Raw genomic sequence first — 16,673 nt, forward strand, 5'->3', positions numbered from 1 at the left:
TATAATTGTTTCCAGATGTGCTGTCTAACTCTTTCAGGTCTTCACAGGCACAAAGGCCTATGACTGAGTACTAGAAACACAGCGGTCAGCCAAGCACTGAGCACAGCAGACATGACACAGGTTAAGCTGACTTTCAAAGCGGTGTCCAGGGTTGCCCATCAGCTCAAAATTGGGATTCTAAAAAATAGGTAGGTACTCTGGACTAATGAAACTTAAAAATATTCACATCTCACCAAAGGTTTTTCTTTGCAGAGGAGTTGGAAAGAAGAAATTTACGGTGAAACAAGTTACAACCTGCAAATCTGGAGTTCAATTAGTGAAAATAGTCACAGATGTGATCAAATTTGTGGTCTCCAGCACAACAAGGACTCTAATCAAAACAATAAAAAGCTATTTTGCAAAAACAGCAATTAGCCCTACAACAGATGGTATGGGCCCCATGAATTGTTGATGTCAACACCATGGCTTACATGAAAAAACTGAAACAGTCTAAGCTCAGCAAGCTGCTTGGAGCAACACACAACAAATGTCAACTAAATACTCAGATGTGGTGTTAATAGAGAAAACTGCCTCTTGTTTTTTAGTATAACATTTGGTTATTGACTAGATTATTGACAAACTAGGTTATTGTTGGCATTTTTCACTGATTCACAGAAATGGGAACAAATTGTTAAGTTTTAGCAACAAGCTGATAGTAGCAAAGATGGTAGCTTGGATGATCATGCAACTTCAAAACCTGAAAGCAGGATCACCAGTTTCAAGGTGGGCATGAAAAATTAACCAGACATTGAAGGTACGACTGTATTCATATCTGTGCACAATAGCCTCTTTGTTGACCTCACAAGTTACCAGGTTGCACTACATAGGTACTCGGGCACTTTCAGTAGCTATACTTGTTAAAGTAAACCACAGACAATATAAAAGATAGAAATAACGTCTCGTTTTTGCCATCAGTCTTGGTGCTTTGAGACAGGACATGATGAGGGAGGGGCAGGTTTAATTGTAAAAGTAAACACACACACACACACACACACGTTAGCTTAAAAACACAGGATACTGCTTTACTTTAGAAGAATTACTAGCTTACAGCACTGAGCTAGCTAACCAGATATATTAGCAGTATAACTTTTGAGGAACTTGAGCAGATGAACAGTTTTGTCAGTTGTGTTGTTTTGACTGTTTGGTCTGTTCTTTTGGATTTTTTTCCATTTCTTAAGAACATGAATGTATTTATTTTTTAGGCCTGCCACATCTTCTTTTTGTTTGTCTTCTACATGTCCAATTTCCTCCAAATTTTTAAGGCCACAAAGCACCCTATGCTCATTCGAAGTAAAATACAAAGAAATGAGGAGTGGCTCAAGGCTTTCACACAGTACCGGATGATCATGCAACTTCAGAACCTGAAAGCAGGATCACCAGTTTCAAAGTAGGCATGAAAAATTAACCAAACGTTGAAGGTACGTCTCTATTCATATCTGTGCACAATAGCCTCTTTGTTGACCTCACAAGTTACCAGGTTGCACTACGTAGATACTCGGGCACTTTCAGTAGCTATACTTGTGAAAGTAAACCACAAACAATATATAAGATAGAAATAGCGTCTGGTTTTTGCCATCAGAGTCTTGGTGCTTTGAGACGGGACATGATGAGGGAAGGGCAGGTTTAATTGTAAAACTAAGTACACACACACACACACCCTGGATAATCCTTCTTTCTGACTATAATAACCACCATGAGTTACAAAATGAGCTGCTGGCCATTAGAAGGAATGCAGGTTAAAGGTACTGCTGCGTTGGCTTCTCAGACCCAGAAGCTATATCAATCTCTTAAAGCACTCTTAGAAACAAAATAGCGAGTGTAAGTACTGAAGTACACAATTTGAGTTCCAGCAACTCTGGTTAGGGGAGAAGGTCATCATTTGTTAAAAGTTTTGAAGAAGGCTCATTATGAAGGAACAGAATTCTTACTCATTTATTTACTTTTTTTATGCACACATACAATCAAGGATTAGATCAGTATCCATTGGCATTATACACTCTACCTACACAACATCAGCTATCCAACACATAATGACGTCAATGGACAAAAAGTTTCACAATGGCAAAACAGATCTAGGCAGTGCTTTCTTCGGTGAAGTCGGCCTCGGTCCTGACACGCCACTTTTACCTGTCACACGAAACTGTGAATTTAAACTTTGCTTGATATTGCATAATTATGATAAGAGTGAAATGACATGCAGTGCTGCTTTCAAAGCGTACTATAAGTATATGTTGCGTCTGTGAAGTATAGTGATAATCCGTTGCTAACTCACAGCACCATCTGGGTACATCCATTTAGAAAACAGCTATTGTGGGCTATTGCACATACAGTATGTGGTGAGTTGATGAACTGAAATGATGTTGCCCCTGAGGTTGCTTTGTTGTCAGTGGTAGTGTTTCCTGCCTCTCAGCTCTGCGAAGCGAGAACAGGGTGTGTGTGTGTGTGATGTCAGCCCCAGCAGGAGAAACCTGATTTACACATGTGCATATCGTACACAACACTGTGCATACCTCACAAATAAATGACTCACACTGCCTCATACTGTGTGTGCTTGGCTAGTCATCCTGGCAGGAAAGTGGCCACAGTTTTGTTTTGTTTTTTTTCTAGTACAGTATGTGTCTTAGAGGGTGCAGTGTATTGCCTATGCAGTTTAATGCTCTCCACTGATGGTTAAATGATACTACGGCACCATCTCTCACTTTCTCTTGCCTCTCCTCCACTCTTATATTTAGAGATGGTACTTCCTCAGAAGCTCTGATTGCCACATGTACTTCCTTTCCGGAAAGTGATCGGGAATCCTAATGCGCTGGAAGTCTTGGATACATTTCTCCAGCTCCTGCTCGGGAGTCATCTTCTCCTTGTTCGCTTTCCTTTTCGCAGCCTCTCGCTCCCGCACTCCAAAGGTTCTCACACGGAGCATGTCAGTCTTGCGGCGCATCTCCGCCTGCTGCAGCATGTGAACCGGCCCTTTAGGCACCGGCCGGTCCAGCGTCTGGATGTTGGAGTGCCGGCTCACGGGCCCGCAGATCACGGTTCCTTGAGGGGAACTGGCCTCTGACTGGGTCTCGGAGCAGGACGTGGAGAGGTCGTTGTAGGATGTGCCGCTCTCTCCCTCGCGCTCGCTTTTGTGGCTCTTGCAGCAGCAGTCACAGTGAGAGGACGACCACCGAGAAGGTCCGCCTACAAGACAATGCAAAAAGGTTTGTCAGTGGGGTCCGACCACATGCAGTTTGCAGAAAACTACCGCAAACAGTCTTTACGGAGACAAATCCCCACAGTAATCGACCGGAACAGTTGGAGTGAACAAGCAAATGCTGACAAATGCCTGCACAGCAGTTTCGGTGTCCACACAAGTATCTTTCAATTATTCAAAAAAGTCCACAGCTGTAAGAACATGCGAGGTATTGGCTTTGACATTTAATTGCTGAATTTCAAAGAGCTGGTGGGCTGTGCATATTGCATCCCCTGATAAGGAGAACCTCGGAGCTCAGTGCAGCTCAGTGCGACTCCCTTAAAGACCTTTTCTCAAGGCGAAGCTTGTCTTGGAGCCAAAGCAATCTGCTCTGCTGTTGCAGCTTCTTATTGGAGCTGTAACCCTGGCTGCCAAGGAGGTGGCGCATGATTTTTGTGTTTTCGGATCACTCAGTCAAATAAGTCTGGGATTATGTTTTACACCTCTGGGGGAGCCACCGGGCCAGAAAAATGTAGGCAAACAAAGCACAATTTATCTCAGCTGGTGTTAGAGTCAGGTCAGTGCATGTTGCAGGATAGGTGGATGTATGTAGACCTCTGATGTGCTGTAATCTCTTATCATGAATTTTGGGAACAGTGACTCATGCTCTGCAGCGAGCAGCAAACAGGTACAAACTAAAGATTTTTTTTTTTTGTAGTCTTTTGTTTTTCTGCCCGTACCTTCTTCTTGTCTCATCTCACATCCTCCTACACGGCTAATTATGGACTGTACAGTACTGCCCGCTGGCTTGTGAAGTGTTCAAGTAAAGGCAGCAAACACTGTAGCTGTCTTTCATTTCCAAAAATAGCCACAGTATGTCTCATTTAGGTTGAAATGCGTAAACACCAGCATATGAGGAATAAACTTGTGGACACAGAAACATGTTAATGGCTTTCCCCCCAGTGTTATCATACAGACCACATAGCAGTGATATCTCAGAGGGAGCAATAATTTGTCCATTACTCCCTCCAGTGCACGCGCCAATTTAAACTAAGCATAGTTCAAGGGGGATTTTAACCTCTCTGCGCAGACAGTAATAATGACCTTATCTGTAGCACGATGATTGCATTGCGCTGATAGTGAGAGAGTCACTAACAGCTTTTTAATGGCTAATCCATGAGTAAAGAGGCCAATCAGCATGCCAATCCCACCCCTCCCCTTTCCACAAAATGAATCCCACTGAATCCGGCAGACAAACAGCACCAGGCAAATGGATGCGGGCTCTTTAGCAAGGAGGATCAAGAGGAGGAGGCTGAGCATTGTTTCGAAATGGATGGATGCTGTAGTCCAGAGGGGGAAACCCGTTTAGGAAACTAGCCAACACCCAATAATAGCAGCATGAAATTTCTGAGCCCATGCAGGGGAATGGGTTGTATCAAAGCCGCCGATGAGGTTGAGAAGCACCTGTTTTTGCCTTTTTAGTTTTGTTTTCCATAACAATTCATGTTGCTGGAGCATGGATACGGAAATGGGCTCTTGCCACGCGGCCAGTAACACAAAGACAAATCTGAGCGTTTGGGGAGAAGTTGTGAGATTCTTATTTCTGAAGTCAGAGCCTAGTCAGTAAACAACTAAGAGGCTTTCAGGAAACACAGGTGCATTTAACCAACTGGGTGGGTGTGATACACTCTGGTATCTTTTCAGGGAAGCCATTGATTGTAATGTGTTTTTTGTTTTTTTCTCAGATCTATACACCCCGTCTAAGAGCTCATATTCCAACCACATTAACTGACTAGGGCTGGTCCTCGGACTTGGGCTGTGCCTGCACTTCTCATAAATAACACAGAGAGAGGGAGTCGAGCTCTGCACAGAGCACGGGGCGCGAGCAGGCCTGTCACACCGGGTATCCTCTCCACCTCTGAGGAGAGCGGGAACGCTTGTCCCCGTGCCTGCAGAGGCCAGGTTTACACGGTTCCGGCGAACTGTGCATTCGCTTATAGGTGTTTAAAGGTTTTAAATGGCAGAAAAGTAGGACATGACTGAAGGCACAGCGATCTGACAAACTCAAATGCAAAATGTCAGAGGAATTCTTGCCAGACACTGGGGGGAGGAGGAGAGATTGGTTTTAACTGTGCTCCTAAACTGAGTCATCAGAGGTGTCTGATGATGGCAGCTTTAAAGGCGGAGCAGCGCCATGCTCCAGTCATGCAATCTGAAAGAGACTCTGCACAATTATGTGGTGAAAGTTGAGAGGCAAAATAATTTTTTTTTGAGTCATTGCTCAGCAGTTTCACATTGTTATAGTACAAATCCACAAGGCCAGAATGCAATTTATGTCCCGTTCAGATGTGAGTGACCCAGATCTGCTTTTTAAATGTGAATATGTTGTGAACTGTGCCCTCAATCTACACGGATGAAAGTTTGGAACACACACACACAAACCATTTCGCATCAAAGCTGTTGGAGTCAGGCACAAAGATACTTTAAAAATTCTGAAATAAACACGTCTGCTTCTGTTCGCTTTCATTACTGTCTGTTATTTGTGCAAACACAAGAGAAGCCTGTGAGACCTGAGAGTATGAAGCTCCAGTTGCTGTGTTTTCTCTTATGAAATAATATTTTCAGGCCAAGACTTTGGGCGTGAAGCAAAAAAAAAAGAAGAAAAAATGTAGAAAATTGGCCCGTTTATTAACTTGGTGTTGGAGGATGAATATGTATATTCATGCATCATGCAGCTATTCAGAGAGTAAGCTCATACAACTTTCTCATCTTATATTTTTCAACCTCTATATCCAGTTACACAAATATGTGTATATATATATATATCTTCCTGCCTCGGGAAGAGTGTAGTTTACATGCTTGTTAGCTCACAATTTAGGTCAGCATGTCCTTGGAGCAGAAAAATAAAGAATTGTCTTGCAAATGCAGCGATTGTCTTTACACGGAGAGGGTAATCCATTTCACCAAGATAGTCTTATTTGCCGCAGAAGTATCACTTCAGCAGTTTGTGTCAAACCTCCTGCCGTGTATAATAAAGTCTGTAATATTTGCATACATTTGAATTTGTCAATATTAATTACCTCCATGCAGCCACCCTAATGTACTGAAACAACCATTATTAGCAGCAGTGATGAGAAGGAGCTGGGAAGTTGGGGTAACCCGTCCTAAAAAGCACTACGTGACCTAATTCAAGGACACAGAGCATGGCTTGTTGTTTTTCATTGCTCTGGCTCAAATTATCTCCCTTCCATGAGGACAGTGACAGCATGACTGGCTGATTGTTAATGACAGGCGGGTGCTCTCCCCTCCCGAGTCAGAGGGTGGCTGTCCGCTGAGTGTCTCCCTGACAGGGAGATGAACAAGCATAGCAGGCAGATTGAAATGTCTATATCAGCCTCTCCCTGTAGGCCTGTCCTCTGACCCAGAGCCACACCCCTCTTCTGCACAAGCACTGATGAAGCGAGATGAAGGGAGGACGTGTCCCGAGTAGTTTGCAGTGCTCTATTCATCCCTTAAATTATGCCTCAGGAGAACGTGGGGGGTAGGGGTTTGTGGTCCCTCTCCCTGTCAGGTTGGTTTTAGTCAAAGAGGGAAATGTAAGAAAGTACACTGAACAATGAGTTCGAGTACGAGACTGTGCATACTTTATCAACTTCATCCACTGGCCACTTTATTAGGTACACCCGTTCAACTGTTTGTTACCTCCAATATCAAATTAGGCAATCACATGTCAGCAGCTAGGTGTATTTAGACATGTAGACACCGTCTACATGGCATGGCAGCAGATTGGTTATAGCAGCAGAAGACCACAGCAAGTGCAAGTGTCATCAGCGAAGAACAGGAAGCTGAGGCTACAAAATGGAACAATGGGACTTTTTGGAACTCTTTTGGTCCCTTAGTTCCACATGAGCATTGAGTATACAGGGTCTTACTCAATATAGTAACAATTTGTGCATATTTGTATGTATTTTTGTACACTATTATACCTATTTCATCTTATTTTTTTATAATATGTTTCTAATTCACTTTTTCTTCCTGACCCTTGTGCTGCTGTAACAATATTAAATAAAGTCTTTAAAATGTCTTTAAAAAAAGACAGCCTAAAGTATCGTTGCTGACCATGTTCATCACTTTATGACTACAGTGTACCCATCCATGATGGCTGCTTGCAGCAGGATTTTCATGTCACAAAACTCAAATAATCTCAAACTGCTTCCTTGAACTTGACAAAGGGTTCACTGTACTCAAATGACTTCCACAGTCACCAGATCTTATCTCAGTCTATGGCATGAAAAATTAAGGAAGTTCTAAAGGCAAAAGTTCAACCTAATGAACTGGTTGGTGACTGCAGAATGCCACACACCTTCAAAAAACCTATAACATGCCAGTGACTAATATACAAAGGTCTCCTTCTGCATACCAACACAGGGGATCCCCTTTTCTTCAGAAAACACTCAGTCCTGCCCATAATGTGAAGACTTTCACACCCGAGCAGCCATTAAGTACCTCTGGAGGGATTGTAAAGGTGTTAAATGTCAGACAGACAGAGCTGTTATACCTGCTCTCCAGCAGATTCAAAGAGTAGAAATAGCAGAAGCAGAGACTAAAATAATAACTTCTGTGTAAGTGCTGCCTGCACAATTCCATTAAGGGGGGAGAGTCTTCAGAGAAATATGAGAAAAGGGTTAGATACAATCATAAAACCTTCTTAGCTGATTAACGGTTAACGATTATGTCTGAATCTCAGGCAGTGTGCACAAAATGTTTCAGAACAACAATCTATTTTATTGGATGAAGTCAGCTAAAAAAGTTGTGTTTCAGTTTACTGATATAGACTGTAGGGTCTATACAGAGGGAATTTGGGATTTTATTACTCAATAAAACAGAAAAGAAACTCTCAACAGCTAGAAAAAAAAATAGATTTTCACCATCTTTTTTGGAACAAAATGTTCTATAAATCAGGCTATGAATGATGTATGAATACAGCCCATGTGTAATGACCTTCGGAATAAAGATGGGAATAAAACTGGAAAGGTTTCTTTCTGGCTCAGAGTATGAGAATGAACTTTTTTCCAAGTAAACAGCATTTAAAGTTATGCACTGTAGAATTTCAAACACTTTATGGCAATTTTTCTAACTAATACATGTAGGTATCACCACGAAACCTCCCGGCAGTTATTAAAAATGTGATTATTTGCAAATATGTTCGGTAAAAAAGTGATGTGAAGACCTAAATATGTACTCAATTTTTTTTTCAGTTTCTCTGAAGTAAAACATGGTAAGTAGCAACAAAGTTTAAAATCTGAAGCTTGACCAGTCTTTTCATTTCAGTGTGCAACTTGCTTAAGACTGATTAAAATCCATCATCAATGACAATCTATATTGCATTATTAGTTTGTCACACACTTGTGTTAGAGTATACTTAAACCAGAGGACAATCAGTATGCACAGACAGTCTTAAACATGAACAATTCCAGCTTTCATGTTGGGTTCTAGCTCTTTGTGTTGTAGGAAAATTAGGTTAAAACTGGGTAGAAATCATAAAAGCTTGTAGAAGGTCGAACATTTAGAAACCATGCGGCAGGGCCGCAAAACAGGCCACAACATAATCTGTTAAAGAACGATTGATTTCAAAGACTCGATTTTCCCTTCGAGATGTTTAATAAACTCATACTTTACTCCCAGGGTGGAGCAGATTGCCTGCGTGAGCTGATGTCACGCACAAAGTTCGGTTACCTTTGGGAGATGGAAAAAAATGGCACATGCACACAAACCTCGCCTTGCTTCCAACAATTTTTCCGCCCAGGTGCTCTTTAAGACGTGTATGAGTTATTCATGGGAACACCATCCATCTCTTGTAGGCTCTGCCAATCCATCCAGACTCCAACCAGGCTCCGTGGGAGCTCAGGGACGGTCCAATCTCTGCCTCCATTACGCCCAAGCAATTGATTACTTTCACTGTCTCTCCCTGTCGATTTGTGGCCATTGTTCAGGAGCCATTATGGGCAAACATCATCTCTTTCACAGCTTAAATGAAGACTGCACAGTTATATTAACAGACTAGAGGAGGTACAATCATCCTCCATCTTTACTGTACAAATCTCCCATTTTGACAAGGCTCTCTGCAACGCTCTTTCAAAGTGGGAAAGATGAGCATGTCTCTGGTTTCGCCGATGAGCAGGCTAGGGTGATATTTAGTCCAAGATGACAGCTAGTTTTCATTTATGAATTGCCTGAAAGTTCTCCTATGGTGTAATGGTGCCTAGAGTGTCTCTTTAAATAGGGAGTTTGTGTTTTTTTTCTTCCTCGGTGGATGACGGCAGTTGAGGAAATATTTTGGGATCACAGATTGCTTTTTAATTAGCAGCAGCACTCCCCTCTTTCCCCGGAGATAATTAGCAGTGAGGGGACCGGTCCCAAATGCCAGCTGGGAGGTTAGAGTTTTTAATCACTACAACGATAATGTTGTCACTACCAATGGAAAACAGCAAACATGTCTATCATGCTAAACAACCTACGTCTCTGCCTGGGATGTCACTTGACAGAATCGCTTATATAAGGCCATTTCTGCAAGTCAAAGGGAGGGGGGTGAAAAGTGTGTAATGATATAATTAAAATGCTCAAAGTAGGTTAATATTTTGATGTACTGAGTCAAATTTCTCTGCACAGGGTGTAATTGAAAATGTCAGCATATGACGACGTCCACATTTAAATTCCTCACTTAAAAATTTATGATCTTTCCCATTTTTTCTGTTTTTTCTCTTCTCATTTTGATTAAGTAAGCTATAATTTTGACTTTTATCAAATATTTTACTTATGATTTAATCATTTTTAGCTTTTAAATTGCACAGTTTTGACTTGGGATTTTAAATAATTGATATTTTTCATCTCATGGTGACTTTTTATGTATGACTTCAATCACCTTACTGTCTTGCTATTACGACTAACTTGCAAAGCAAGATCCCGGTTGACCGGATGAGCCTCTAAAAGCAAAGTTCTGATCCCAGTCCTGTTCGCTCTGTGTGTTCATTAGCAGTTTCAGTTGTTTATTCAAAAGGTGTCCAAGTCATGCTTGGTTAAATGTGAATCATTCATCATGGCTGCAGCCTCCTGAGGAGATTGCCCTTTAGATGAAAATATCATTTGTTTTAGTTTGAGGAGAAGCTGGCAGCATATTCTACAGCGCAGGTGAGGATGACAATAACTGAGATAAGAGTGCCTTAACATGATGAGAGGAAAAAGTCCCCTGACTGTTAACAGAAAAGATTATGAATATGTGGAGTCCACACTAATGCTGCCAGACAGTGGAGCCAGAAAACAACTGACGCATTTAACAAGAAGAGCAACACGGATGATGCTAAGAAACTGACAGGCTGGAAGGAAGTCCTCCGGTTTTTTTTCTTCCATTTTCTTTTTTTTCTTACCGCGCTGGATTGCTCTTCTTAGAGACTCAACAAACCCATCCTCCCTCTGACCATTTTTTTCCCCTCTATGTGAGTCTCTGTTAGAAGGAGGAGAGGGTATATAAAAAGAGAGCAGTAAAATGTTCAGCTGAAAACAACAAACAACAATAAAGCACATCTGTTTTCTGCCATCCCCGAAGGTGCACTTGTCTACATGCATTCTTAGCTTAGGACTACCTGCCCTAGGCCAGCCAGCGTCCCACATTCAGAATCAGGTTACAGTATTAGTTTTGAGAGTGGATGCAGGCTGCTGTGCTGATGTGAAGAAAGGCCTGTCCCGCCTGTCTACCTTTGATGTGCCTATACATCACCCGGATCAGGCCTTTGTCTCCTCATGCTTGTATTATATGCATATCTATCTATCTGTCTATCTATCTATCTATCTATCTATCTATCTATCTATCTATCTATCTATCTATCTATCTATCTATCTATCTATCTATCTATCTATCTATCTATCTATCTATCTATCTATCTATGTCTGTGCTATCCCCTCATCTACTGTCTTCTAATGAAAGCCCAGCCTGTCTCTCCCTCTGCTTCCATGTTTTACCACCCCGTTTTTTTCAACCCCCCCCCCCCCCCCCCCTTCCCCGCTCCCACGGCCTCAATGAACTTCCCTGTCTGATCCTTACTTTAATCTATTTTTGCTCCCGCTGCCTCTCTCTTCTTTCTGCCTCAGTTCTTTCTCCCCATGGCCAGGTCTCATGCAACTTTTACTCCCTCATCCCTCCCGCTCGGCAGCTCTCTCCTCCATCTGCCAGCCTCCCCTTTCTTCCCTTCCCTTCAGCTTTCCTTCTTACATTGTGCCTCTCTTTTCCCGTTTTTGCTCTTCGCTCTTGTTTTCTCCTCTGTCTCTTCCCACCTTCTCTCCACCTCCTGCTGTCCCATGACCCAGAACAGTGTTTCTTAATGGGGAATGGGGTGAACACCTACACCATATGTTGTTGTGCTCCAGAATGTTGAATGACTCAGGAAAACCCTGCTAGCTGCCTGGTTGGATGTTTTCTCAGGTCAAGGCGGAGCCCTCTGTGATAATTACCTCGTATTAACAAAGCTATTGGTAAATCATTACCAAACCATATGTCATGTCTTCCTCAGTCCACCCTGCACCTCCAACTCTGACCCACCAACTGGATTTAATTCAGCTCTTCTAAGGGGAGCCGTTCAGAATAATGAACAAAGTGCTTTTTAATTGGCCATATGCTCTAACTCCTCCCTCCGCAACGGGACAAGCCATATTTGCAGCTAATTAGGTTATTTGCTGATGAACAAACTTTGTCTCCAAAGAAAAAAAGAAAAAAAGAAAGAAAAGACAAGCTGATTCAAGAGAAGCGGCAGTAGCAGCATCCATGTGATTTCCCCCCCTGCCCGCTGGTGCTATATTATTCATCGCCCAGCGGCTGGCAAAAATGTGAGCAATAAGATATGTTTACGCATGACGCATGTGTACTTTAAGTGTAGCAGCATTGTGACTCAACTCCTCCGAGGGCCGTAGGCAGGTTTGCCTCTTATCTCGGACCCAGAACACATGTTTTAAGTCAGTCACTGTAAGGGATGCAAATATTTAAAAGGGTAATGCTGCAATCAGACCGTGCCTCCTGGTGGTGTGAGCAACCCTTGTAAATCTTCAAATCACACTGACTGTCGAGTGGCAAACTAGCAGGATGGTCTTTTCATGTGAAAACACCCTTCCTGATAGGCATTACATGTGGATTTATTAGAGGGGGCGAGAGGGGAGGGCATTAGTTCCTGTTTAATCGTTTGTTTTCTTTATTTTTAATTCGTATTTGGGGTTGTTTGTGTTTTACTTTGGTGATGGTTGCCTTATGATTACTCCTGAAGGTCAGAAAGCCTCCGGCTCAGCTTGTTAGCACTTCTAAGAGAACAGAGTGGGAATAAATCTTCACTCACGGTAGAAGATGTACTGTGCGTAATTGGACCAGACCCTGTCATCCGGGTAATGAGCGATCGGGGACGTGGTCAGGGACGAATTGCAGGCCACAATATGAAAGCCGCTCTCTGACAGCATGTCAAACGCCCTCTCCAGGTGTCTGAACTTGAGGTAAAATCTGCAGGTGTATCGGTCCGGAGGTCTGTCCGTGTCCCTGTTCTCATTCAGGGCGTCTCCAAACACTTCTTTCGCCAAGCCAATTCTGCTGCTAATGAAGATTCTCGGTAACTTTCTGGCCTTGGCATCACTTTGATTTTCTCTGCCTCCCGCTGCGCAAACGCCTTTGAGGGCGACCGTGATGTAGCCGTACCTCCTGTCAAAGGAGTAAGAGGGATAATACCTCTGGTCGCTGCCCTGCGACGCATCATCCAAATCGCTGTAGTACAAATCGTCTGCGAATAGTTTTGACTCCTCGGATGACAAAAGTTTGACTAAATCTGGCAGCTGAAAGTATTCCGCCTCCCTTTTCAACCTTCCTCTTTCAGGAAAGTGATCAGGGAGGACGACTTGCTTGTCTCTAAGGTAATCCAGGATATACCGAAACAGAAACCCATCTCTGTCTATAAAATAGCGTCCTCTAAGGTCCCGGGACAAGTCATTCGAGGACCCCTTCTTGTTAGAGAACAGCTTCCCAAGTAGAGAATTTGGAAAGCTTGCCAGTGTACCATAACGAGTATAATACACCTGCCCACCCACGTTTAGCTCAATCACATCCGATGGAGGGTTTTGCACCGAGCCTTGCTCCTTTGTGGGTTGCGTTTTGCAGTTTTCGCTCAGTGCCATTTTTGTCCGATCCTGTAAGAAATCCGAGTCTCGATCACGGAGCGCAAACGTCCCAGAAGTTCAGGGTGTAGGGTGTAGCTGCATACGGTGCCGATGCGCTCAGAGCTAACACACAGTCTCGATGCAAGCTGCAGCACTCGCATCCAGTATCTCATGACAGAACAATCCCAAGGTGTGTCTACAGTACATCCTTTAACCCCGTGCGTAAACGTGCCTATCCACCACGGTGCATCCTTTTCTTTTTTCTTTTGAATGGAATCGATTATCCTAACCAGCGTCGAGTTACACGCATCCACCCCGTTGATTTGCTAGTTTGATTCCAGATAAATGTAATATACTCACTTCACTCAGAAATTTCACAGCACAAAAAAGTAAATACATCTCCGCTCAAGTTTCAGTGGAGAGCGTCACTGGTTTGCGTTTGTCCCCCAGTTCAGCCAGATAAACTCAAATAAAGAATTAAAAAAACCCAAATGTGCATACACCTCATCGCTCTGCTGCCACGCTCCCGGCTCCTGAGATACTGAAACGCGCGAGGAGGTTTCTCGCACAGATGAGGAGGATGGGATCGGGATTCCTGCGCGCATCCATCTCTCCAAACTGCTGAGTGCGGAAATGTTTGGACCGGCGGCAGGCTCAAGATAACGTTGCTCCAAGCTGTGCAAGAGAGAGAGAGAATGGGAAAAAATCGTCCCGTGTAGTAATGTCTTACATCATCTTAAAGGAAAATGACATTTTCAGCTGATGGACGCAAAGCGGGATGATTGGAGAGAGAGGGGGGGGGGGGGGGGGGGAGGAGGGGATCTGTGCAATTTTTCATGAAATTCTGATCCGGCCACGGGCGACGTGCAGCTGGCGATGAGGTGTGACGCAATTTTAACATCACAGATTAATCCTCTCTTTCGTGTCTTTTGCTGGAGCGACCCCCCCGAGTCCAGTCCCAATTTACATTTAACACTTTTAGCTGACGTGCTTATCCCGTGAGATGGATGAGGTGGGGTAAGGTGTCGCCGTGTCACCTGAAAGCTCGTCGGGTGTGACAGCTGCGCGTGATCTACACTCTTAACTACACCCCTGCCCGGTGTTACGCTTGAAAACTCGAGCTGAGTGAGCAATAATTAGAATCTGAGCGGCACTCTGACTGAACCTTTGAGCACCAGGGTCAGACATCACGGTGAAACTGATCTCTTTACTAAAGGAACTAATTAAAAAAAAATTAAGAAATGCATTAATGAACACTTATACTTTTTTCTGCACGTGTTATAATGGTAATTGCACATGTATATCATAACGAAGTCTCCGTTTAGTGCGCTCTCCCTGCGGTTTATAGTTGGAACCCTCATTACTGAGTCATTTTATTCTGGATTATATAGCAGCAGAGGGGGGCTGAGGTTTTGGGGACGTGTGATAGTGCTAAAGGCCTGCTCAGTGAATTTGCCGTAGAGTCATCAGCGTACACTGCGCTGAAGCCAAGTTTCCTTGGGGTGGAAAATCGAGTTTGGATGATGTTAGGTGCAAAGCAGAGGTGAAGGATTGACAGCGCATGTCATCATCTGCATGTGCATTTCTATGTAGGTCACAAGCTCCTGTTGTATATATTGTGCATAATATAAGATGTGTGGATAAATTATTTAAATGGGGAGAGAGGGCCATTCAAGGGTTCACAATCACCCGAATATGTGGGACCAAGTTGAAACTTACCTGCCCACATCACACGGAGCCCCCAGCCACGTTTCACACTGTTTTGTGTCTCGTGTTTGCTTTTCATGTTGTTTTGGTTTTGGATCCACGATCTAATAAAGCCTCGGCTTTTATTGCTGCAGTGCTGAGAGAAGGCGTTGGTGATGGGAGAGCACCCTTGACTCGTGGTTGTGAGGAGGCAGCGGTCACGCTTTACCCTGTTAATTCGGAGTATATTGTGCTGGAGAGGGGTTGCTAAGCAGCCGCAGGGGACTGAGTGGGATTCAAACAGTGGGGATTTAGAGCTACAGTGAGCATACTGATCTCCTTTTCTGTCATGTGAGGGCTTTGCTGCTTACATTTGAAATTATATCCTGATGTTTTGAGGCTTGTGCGCCCTCAACACTGAAGCGCACGCCACTATAGATAAGGAATAGCATCATAAGGTGTAGTTTACTGTATAAGGTAGGTTGTTTGCAGTTGCACATGTGCAGATAGGGCGATGTTTGACTTGTATAACAGAACGACTTGGAGTTAATTCCCTAAAATGTACTTGGGGATGACTCTCCTCCTGTGTGTGCTATAGATCCTATTTCTTATTCATCTCACTCATCCTCCCATTAAAGCCAATTTCCCTGCCTCCTGTCTTCACTTTATTTCCTGTTCGTGCAGAGCTCCCAGGTTAGATTCTATCTTTTAAAAGGGATTGAATTTCATGCAACTTCAGCATGAATAATGTAAGACAATATGTCTCTCAGCTGAGCGTGAAGTAGAAATCTGTATGCTGTAACATTAAATTCTCAGCTGTGGGCTTTGGAAGCTCGTTCATTGTAATCTGTGGTGTGGGCTGATTGGACAAAAGATTTTTTGAAACAGATCAGCTCGCACTACATGCACAAAATATCTCTTTTAAATTATTTAAGACTCGTTTGTAAATCTGAATACACACGTATGCTCGGTGATGAATGTCCCCGTTCACTCGTTAAACGCTGCTCTTTTACTGTGCAAATTTACTGACAGGCATTGAATTTATGCACTCTTGTGCAGCCTTTAGAGGGAAAAATAATATAGGACTGATCCTCTCTGCAGAATTATTGTCCCCATGCACAAACAACCTGCCTCACACGATTTCCTCTTCTCCCGCCCACTTTTCATCCACTTGTATTTCCACATAAAAAGGCAGAAGTGTGAACCGGCTTTTTTTTTTTTTTGAGGGCGAAAATGTGTTTTGCAGCTTTTTGCATAAGCAGTGTAGCAACTGTCTTTTAGTTTTTTGGTAACTATCTTTGTATTGCTTCATAATAAATTTCAACATGAATATTTTGATTGATGACGTCCATTAATAACAGCTTAACTATTAGCCTACCTAATAAAACTAACACGCACAGTTCCCCTTTTTAGCCCCTAGAGGGCGGTAAACAAATGAAACCAGGAAATTGCATCTCTAGATATGAGTTATTCGTTTATTTAACTACTAAGCCCAAGCATTCCAGCATATTTATAACAATCTGACGTTAGGTGTAACTTATATTGGATCAGGTTCAATCTTTTGGACAAATAAAACATGGGTTCAATTTAAAAA

General features: G+C 43.0%; 1 protein-coding gene across 1 annotated transcript; it reads right to left on the reverse strand.

The window, feature by feature from the left end:
• Positions 1–1,944: 1,944 nt before the first annotated feature.
• On the reverse strand, positions 1,945–14,044 carry LOC102792911 (BTB/POZ domain-containing protein KCTD16-like). The gene is made up of 2 exons (XM_006781546.3): positions 12,589–14,044; positions 1,945–3,219 (listed from the first exon to the last, which is right to left on the reverse strand). Exons 1-2 carry the CDS (start codon positions 13,409–13,411, stop codon positions 2,768–2,770), a joined length of 1,275 nt encoding a protein of 424 aa, XP_006781609.1. The 5' UTR covers positions 13,412–14,044; the 3' UTR covers positions 1,945–2,767.
• Between the last annotated feature and the right edge of the window lie 2,629 nt (positions 14,045–16,673).

This window comes from Neolamprologus brichardi, chromosome 2 (genome assembly GCF_056152115.1).
Source record: "Neolamprologus brichardi isolate AB-2024 chromosome 2, ASM5615211v1, whole genome shotgun sequence".
NCBI lineage: Eukaryota > Metazoa > Chordata > Actinopteri > Cichliformes > Cichlidae > Neolamprologus > Neolamprologus brichardi.

Excerpts from the sequence above, each read along its gene's own strand:
- LOC102792911 (XM_006781546.3), bottom strand. The coding sequence starts at position 13,411 with ATGGCACTGAGCGAAAACTGCAAAACGCAACCCACAAAGGAGCAAGGC. Across the intron at positions 3,220-12,588 it reads CGCACAGTACATCTTCTACC|GCGGACCTTCTCGGTGGTCG; the intron begins GTGAGTGAAGAT and ends ATTGTCTTGTAG.